This window comes from Populus nigra, chromosome 3, assembly GCF_951802175.1.
Source record: "Populus nigra chromosome 3, ddPopNigr1.1, whole genome shotgun sequence".
In the NCBI taxonomy this organism is placed as follows: domain Eukaryota; kingdom Viridiplantae; phylum Streptophyta; class Magnoliopsida; order Malpighiales; family Salicaceae; genus Populus; species Populus nigra.
The window spans coordinates 4,884,652-4,892,684 of NC_084854.1; the positions used below are offsets into that span (position 1 = coordinate 4,884,652).

General features: G+C 35.5%; 2 protein-coding genes across 2 annotated transcripts; one reads left to right on the plus strand and one right to left on the minus strand.

Annotated features, from left to right (window-relative positions):
- The first annotated feature begins 890 nt into the window (after positions 1 to 890).
- On the plus strand, positions 891 to 4,609 carry LOC133688802 (probable serine/threonine-protein kinase PBL12). Its single transcript, XM_062108416.1, has 5 exons — positions 891 to 2,661; positions 2,813 to 2,948; positions 3,188 to 3,324; positions 3,438 to 3,561; positions 3,799 to 4,609. Exons 1-5 carry the CDS (start codon positions 2,284 to 2,286, stop codon positions 4,365 to 4,367), a joined length of 1,344 nt encoding a protein of 447 aa, XP_061964400.1. The 5' UTR covers positions 891 to 2,283; the 3' UTR covers positions 4,368 to 4,609.
- A 2,111-nt stretch (positions 4,610 to 6,720) lies between these two features.
- Positions 6,721 to 7,371, minus strand: LOC133688226 (copper transporter 5.1-like). The gene has a single exon (XM_062107643.1). The coding sequence runs from the start codon at positions 7,237 to 7,239 to the stop codon at positions 6,790 to 6,792; it is 450 nt and encodes a 149-aa protein (XP_061963627.1). The 5' UTR covers positions 7,240 to 7,371; the 3' UTR covers positions 6,721 to 6,789.
- Between the last annotated feature and the right edge of the window lie 662 nt (positions 7,372 to 8,033).

Consider the following 8,033-nt stretch of genomic DNA (forward strand, 5'->3'; position numbering starts at 1 on the left):
TGTTATGCAAAGTAAGATTATAAATAGAGAATAGAAAATGTATGAATCCTCTACCTAAATAGTTTAAATTAATGGTATAAATAACTTCTGAACTTTGTCATGTTGCTTGAATGAAGAGGTTGAAATATCTTTTCCTTTTGATAATATTAATAGGGGATAAATATCCCTTATATAAGAGGTTAAAGTATATTTTCTTCTTAATAACATTAATAAGAAATAAATATCCCTCACACCAAATTAATGAAAGATAGATATCCCTTATACAAAATTAATGTTGATCAAAATTAATATGATAAACCATTTGGAGACTTTTATACACCTAGAGATATAAAAAAATAATCATTCTTGACTTTTAATATTTTATAATAAAAAAATATGGGAATAAACAAACAAATCCACTAGACCCAACATGAGACCTAGAAATATTATTATCTCTATATGTATTGAGTTCGGAATGATTCTAAATTCAAGGGTGATGGGTCTAGCACTTTGTCAGACCTATATATTTAGACTTAACGCATAATTGAACCCAAGACATTTAAATTTGTCTTCTTGTCAGACTCATATTCATTTGAATTCAGTATGTAACTGAATCCAAGGCAATTGAGTCGAATATCTTGTTAGACTTATATGTCTTTGAGCTGTAGTTAAACTCAAGAATATTAAGCTTGAAAGAAATACCAGGCTAATATCATGAGGGCTAGTCATCTTATCAAAGCTTAGATACATTAAGTTATTACCTTACCTTTAACCCTTTTAACCATATACCTTTAAACAAACATATCAGTAACATACATGTACCCATCAGTTAGCATTAAAGGTTTGGCTAGTAGGGAGACTCCTCTGTATATAATTTATCTGCATATAATTGAACCTTTCCACCCCTTTACTAATGACCATATTTCATGGTTTTACCATGTGGTTAATAGTCAATTGAAAATCAGATCACAATAATACAACTGTAAAAAATAGTATCGTGCAATACATAAACCATGCTTTTTCCAAGGTATTAAGTTATAAATGCATGGTGTTTGGTAAAATTCCCCTGAGAGACTGGAGTGGTTGTGGGTAGGTTGATTTGTTCACCCTTTTTCTTTGACCTCTTGAGCCTCATAATTCGATGGCCTATACCATAAGGTCCCTTTAATGCCACTTGCTTGACTTACATCTCGACTCACATCACCAGGCAGGCATTAATGCACACAAAGTAGTGATGGTTCAACAATGATTAGGGCTTGGGGTATGATAACTGTAGCGCCATTTCTTTTGTGGACAGGATTGGTTCCATTGCCATCACCGCATAAAAGGTTGCATGAATGTTCCCAGAAGAGCTTGTTGTTAAATATTTGGATTTACGCAAACAAGGATTTCATTTCAGCATAGTCATGGGGTCAATTCTTTCTAGAAGCTTTCCCTTTAACTTGCAGGTCACTACTACAAGAGGTCGTCGTAGAAACTCTTTTAAAAAACCAGAACTTGTCTGGTTGGTATCGTCTGATCCTGACATCTTAATACCTTAACCAGAAGTCTTTGGCATGAAAATCCTTGTCTATCCAGAAACATAGAATTAGAAATCAGATATTATATGGCATCCCGTTATTTATTGTTTCTCATATGGAATTCCTCAAAACATGACACCTCTTCGTAGTCCGGTCTTGCGCCGGTGGCTAGAATAATTAATGTAAAATTTGTTTACTTGGATCAGTTTGCAGCTTCAACATTTTGTTAAGGAAACAGGATCTATGCCTGCGCATATTTTCTTAATTATTTATATTTAAGCTGCCAGCCAGGGGATGGATGTGGACCTTGCACCATCGAGGGCTGTGGGAAGGGAAGATTCAAATACATGGATGCATCGACCATGGAAGAAAAGGAGCTTGGAAAGGGCAGTTGTTTGTTTTCTCTTTTTCTATTGATGTTGTACAAAGTCAAGAGGCAGCCAGGTCATGTCTCTCTCTCTAACTAACTTGAAGACAAGACTTGATATTTTAATCATCAAATCATGAAAGAGGTATAAATTATAGTTGCAATAATCACAGAATACACAAGGCTATAGTTCCATCTATTTTGAGAGTAGTAGGTGAGTGAACAAAATATAAGGCCAGCCCTCAATAAAGATTTTTCACATCAGAAAACTCCATATCCATCTCATCTTTTCTCCTGCTCTTTTCATTTAGTGCGTAAAATTTCAGGTTTCCTATGTTCAGGACCAATCATTTCTTCATATTTTTTATTCTGTAAAAGACTATCCGAGGCCTGATTGATCCATATTGTCGATACAAGATGACCATGAAGAAGGTTACACTAAAATCCATCATCTTGAGTTGTTGTAGCAGCCCCTTGCCAGAATCCACAAATCGGATCTCCAAACAAGGTTCTTTTCAGAGGCTCTCTCTCTCAGATGTGAGCGATCCCAGTTTACCATTCTGCATAGAAGATATCTCAAATTCTTTCACAGGCTCAAAACTGCACATATTTACATTTTCAGAGCTAAGAGTTATAACACATAATTTCTCGCGAAGTAATCTTCTTGGTGAAGGCGGGTTTGGGCCGGTCTATAAGGGGTTTGTGGATGATAAGCTTAGGCCAGGATTGGATGCCCAGCCTGTAGCTGTGAAGTCACTGGACTTGGATGGCTTGCAAGGACACAAGGAGTGGATGGTTAGTTTTATGCATTCAAGTTATAAGAGAGGTTTTTGTTTAGAATAATTTTGAGACAATTTACCATTTCAGAGTACCGCTTCAAAGTCTTGGCACCGGCTATTGATTATACTCAGCTCTCATCTAAAACATTATGGTGTTTTTCTTGCAGGCAGAAATAATCTTTCTTGGACAACTGAGACATTCTCATCTAGTCAAGCTGATTGGATATTGCTGCGAGGAGGACCAGAGACTCCTAGTATACGAGTATATGCCAAGAGGCAGCTTAGAGAATCAACTCTTCAGAAGTATGTTGCTTGGCCTCCTCCTTTTTTTTCATCATAAATCAAGATTGCAGCCAAACATTGATCAGATTTGTAGAAATTTCTGTCACCTGTATAAAATGAAGCAGAGTTGAACAAATTTAGAATCAGTCACTGCTTAGGAAAATTGTGTTCTGTTGATTTCCGCTCAACAAAATTAGGTGACACTTAATTTGACATTGCTGTTAGTAATTTCTTCTTTCTTCTTTTTGGTTAATATGCAGGATATTCCGCTGCATTACCGTGGTCGACCAGGATGAAAATTGCTCTGGGAGCAGCCAAGGGCCTAGCTTTTCTCCATGAATCAGACAAACCAGTGATATACCGGGATTTTAAATCTTCAAATATCTTGTTGGACTCGGTAATCCCCCTCTTTTGAGCTTTATTTCCCATCAAATTGCTGGCTTGCAACAAGATAAATATTCATGTTAAATTGATCCTAAAGACTATTTCTCCCTAATGCTCTCCTTGCAGGATTACACTGCTAAACTCTCAGACTTCGGACTTGCAAAGGATGGTCCTGAAGGAGAAGAGACACATGTGACAACACGTGTAATGGGCACACAAGGTTATGCTGCGCCTGAGTATATCATGACTGGTAATTGATGTTACTGAAACTTTGTTCCATCCTTCCCTATTTGAATTTCTTTAATTCTCTGTTTTGGAAGCCTATGTATTAAGCTTTTTTTAGTTTTTAGTTCACATAAATTCTACTACCAGCGACACTTCACCGAATAGAAGCTGGCAGCACCTATTTTAGAAATGTTATTATCAGGTGGTTACTATTCCATTCGGAAGTCGAGAAACCTAACCCAATTTGATATCCTGATTCCAGGCCACTTGACAACCATGAGTGATGTGTACAGCTTTGGCGTAGTTCTGTTGGAGTTGCTTACAGGTAAACGTTCTTTGGATAACACCCGCCCTGGTCGAGAGCAAAGCCTTGTGGAATGGGCAAGGCCACTGTTGAAGGACGCCAGCAAACTTGACAGGATCATGGACCCAAGACTTGAAGGGCAATACTCCACCAAGGGAGCTCAAAAGGCTGCTGCATTAGCTTATAAATGCCTGAGTCATCATCCAAAACCTAGGCCCATGATGAGTTACGTGGTTGAGGTTTTGGAGTCTCTTCAGGGTTTTGATGAAACATTTATTCAACCATTCGTGTACATAGTGCCAACTGAAAATGGAAGCAGCGAGTCTTTAAGCAGAGAAGCAGGAGTGAAAAGTGAAGGAGAAAAGGATGCAACTAATGAAAATGGATGCCACAATCACAGGCACCATCAACGTTGTGGTTGGAGACATAGGATCAAACTGCCTTTTTCTCCAGTATCTTATTCGGATCCTGTCCTTTATGAGAATTATGGAAATGGTTTAAACTCCCCTAATAGAAAAGAGGTCTAGATAAAAGAAACCTATTTAAAAAAGTATATATATTTTTTTCTCCGTTGAGATTTATTGTTTAGTTCATGAATAGGTTCGTATAGTCCGATACATGTAGTGTAATCACAACAGAAGGGATGCAAGAAATATTGCTCAAAGTTGTAGCTAAAATACTTTCATGATCCTGTAAGAGTTTGGATTGTTGAGAAGGAATGTATGATTGTAAAATACAAGCCAGGGCGCTTTACTTAGTTTGGTGAAAATCTTCTTTTACTGTTGAATAAAGTATCTAGCAGAGGAGTAGCACTGCTCTGGTACTGGGATGATGAACAAGGGCATTCATTGACAGCATGCAAATGCCATTTTCTTTCCTTTCCTCGCTTCTGCATGAGAGGTTGAATCTCTCTTTCTCCTTGCATATTCAACGAATTCTGTTACCAAGCATTTGAATTCTAGAACTCAAGAATAGACAGGCACTTAACGTAAATCGTAAGGACACATCCACTCATGAATCATATCTTCTCGTTATTTATTACATTGAGATAGACAAGCACCAAACATCTATCATAATCAAGCACAGAATTCCAGTACTGTTAGAACCAAATAAAATTAGCAATCTGATTATTTCGGCATGGGAATATCTCAATTTCAACAACCACTCACCTGCTCTAATTGAAAGTATCTCAAACAAGCAGCCCCCCCCCCCCCCCCCCCCCGAATGATAAAATGGACCGAAACCTAGAAGAAAAGCTGACTCTGTGGTTCATGGGGGGTAAGCCGGCCTTGAAACTTTTTTAATGGGTTGGTAAGCAATCTTCTTCTTTTTCCCCCCCCCTAGTTGAGTAGTTGGTAAGAATTCCTTGTTGAATCATTGGCTATAAATGGTAGTTCCAATGGAACCATCAGATGCAAGCTTCATCAATTAGGTCAGCAACTAGGACAGAGCAAAAGACTACCTGGGTGTTTTTCGGATAAGTTAAAAAGATGATAGTGTTTTTAGCGTCATGAGTCAGATGCCATGCTCGGTCATAATATTGTTTAATTGTATAAGAACATTCAGGGCTGATGAATTTCTCCTTCGAAGTCGCCTTGGTGCCATTATGATGTAATTGAGTTTGTTATTATTTCTAGAGATGGAGAGCAGGGGGCGAGGAAAAAATCAAGAAAATTAGAAAAAAAATAATTAAAAAAACTGAACTGTGAAAAAAATCTGATTAAATTAATTAAAATTTTAAAAAAATCAGCCGGTTTGGTTCGGTTTCAGTTTTATAAGTCTAAAACTGAAAAAACCAAATTGAATCCAAACTGAAAAAAAAACCGAGCCAAATCAGAAAAAACAGAGCCAAAACCGAGCCAACAGGTTTGAACCGGTTTTTATCCTAAAAACCGAACCGAACTGAACCGAAATTAGTCGATTTGAACTAATTTTAATTTTTTAAAAATAAATTGATTTATTTATTTTTTTAATAAAAATCAAACCCAATAAAAAATTATCACACACAGAGCAAATAAAACTATTTCCCCCATCCCTTTTTGTAGCTGACCATTAATGTTATACTGAACAACAAATTGAAACTAAGATTTTTTTCATCAATGATTTTAATGAAGCTAACTTTATTTTATTTTTTTTAGATTTAATTTTAATATTATATTTTTATATTAAAAATTAAATTTTATAATTTATTTTTTATAAAATTATTACAGTTTTATAATTCAGATCACAAGTTTAACAAGTTAATCTAGATCACGAGTTTGACAAATTATTCCATATTAACTAGAGTTTTATTAAGTATTATTTTTTAATTTAAATTTTTTTATTAATTTTATTTTTTAATATTATTTTAATTAAAAATTAAATTTTATAATTTATTTTAATTTTCTATAAAATTATTAAAATATATTCTCAACCCAGATTACGTCTCTTTTTATTCGTGTTGTTTGCAGAACGGTACACCGCTTTAGCTAATAGATTCTTAGATTTAAACAAAAAAATTAATTAATTGTTTATCTTTTTTTAATGTATTTTTTTTATCATTTGAATTACTTTTTAATATTTCTTAGTAATTCTAATGTATTGATATAAGAAATTAAAATATAATCTCAAAAAAATACTTTTAAAGAATTCTCCATCACGATCAAGATCACAAACACGCGATTAATAGTCGATCAAGAATTACGGATTTTTCAGGATTTTGAGATGACTGTAATCATTGCAAACAGAAACCTGTTTTACAATCCAGAAAAACAAGAAGACAATTCTGGATTTAACTGGTCCTACAACACTTCCTTTTACCTAACATCTTCAATTGAAATTAAAATCCTTAAATCACCCAAAAAAAGACAGCTGAAAATAGAAAAAAGAACGCTCACAACATTACTGCAATCAAGAGTAGAAACTTTCTTCTTCTTTTTTAACAAAATATACAGCAATTTTTTTTCTTGTCTAAGCACAAGCACAGGGATTATCAAGAAGCATCGAATTCTCATCTTCACTTCTAAATAACAAATACCCAATTGCCAACCCCAAGACAACAGCCAAAAACACCCCTCCGTTAAACGACATGACGACTAACATCAACAGATACCCAATCCCTGAATTTATCCCAAAAAGCACAGCTCCTCCCACTCTCGCGGCAGACCACCTCACTTTTCCTCCACCACCCATCGTTTGAAGCAGCGGCTCAGCGATCGTAGCCGATGGTGATGGTTTCGCTTTCACAGATCCGGAGGAGATGAGTTTGAGTCGCATGCGGAGGTTCTCCAGGTACTGGTAGAAGATGGAAGCGAGGAGACAAGCGAGTAGAGAGAGAGAGTAACCGAGCCATGTCTTTGTGTGCCATGAGTTAACCAGGATCGTCACCTCCCGGCCCCAATAGAAAGTCATGTGCATCATGATTTCTGACTCAGTGAGTTTTTGATAGAGAAAAAAGGAGCGAGTTCTAGAGAGAGAGAAAAGAGGAGGAGTTAGAGAATTGGGGGCGTGCCAGTTTGGACTTTGGAGGGGAGGGGAGGAAGTATGAAAGGAAGAAAGCTGTACTTAATTGTGTAGTACACGAAGAGCGAGTACGCTTTGTCGATTCCTACGGTAATTTTTGGATTACGTATTTGCCCTTAGAAGAATGAAGTTATTACGCTTTTGAAGTTGAGTAGGGGAGAGTGGCCACGTTGTTAGGGCTATGTTTGTTTACTTGATGAGTCGCGTATTAGGTTGTGTTTGTTTACAGGTGTGTCACAGTGCTTTTTGTAAACAAATGGGTCCACGTAAGTGTTTGTTAATATAGTATATTATATTTTTTAAAATTAATTTTCATTTAAAAAATATTAAAATAACATCTTTTTCGCACCAAAATTAATTTAATAAGCATGTTCAAAACGACTTAAATCATACTATCAAACAAGTTAAATTTAGCCTAACCTGATAGACTAACTTAATAACCTGTTAATTTAAAGCCTAGTCCAAACTAGGTTTATATTGAGTCAGATAAAAATGACTCAATGTATAGACCCATAATTTTGTTAAATATTTTTTTAATTTACAGTTGACCTGCAATTAACTCGGTTAAATTTTTATTGATATGGTCAAACCATGTGAGATTCAAATGAGCCAACTCTAGGATATTTTTTTCAAAACATCATTTTTATTTTTTATTAATAAAAAAATATTGTTTTGAGATAGATATAGGTTAA

Excerpts from the sequence above, each read along its gene's own strand:
- LOC133688802 (XM_062108416.1), top strand. The coding sequence starts at position 2,284 with ATGACCATGAAGAAGGTTACACTAAAATCCATCATCTTGAGTTGTTGT. Across the intron at positions 2,662-2,812 it reads AAGGACACAAGGAGTGGATG|GCAGAAATAATCTTTCTTGG; the intron begins GTTAGTTTTATG and ends TTTTTCTTGCAG. Across the intron at positions 3,562-3,798 it reads GCCTGAGTATATCATGACTG|GCCACTTGACAACCATGAGT; the intron begins GTAATTGATGTT and ends TCCTGATTCCAG.
- LOC133688226 (XM_062107643.1), bottom strand. The coding sequence starts at position 7,239 with ATGATGCACATGACTTTCTATTGGGGCCGGGAGGTGACGATCCTGGTT.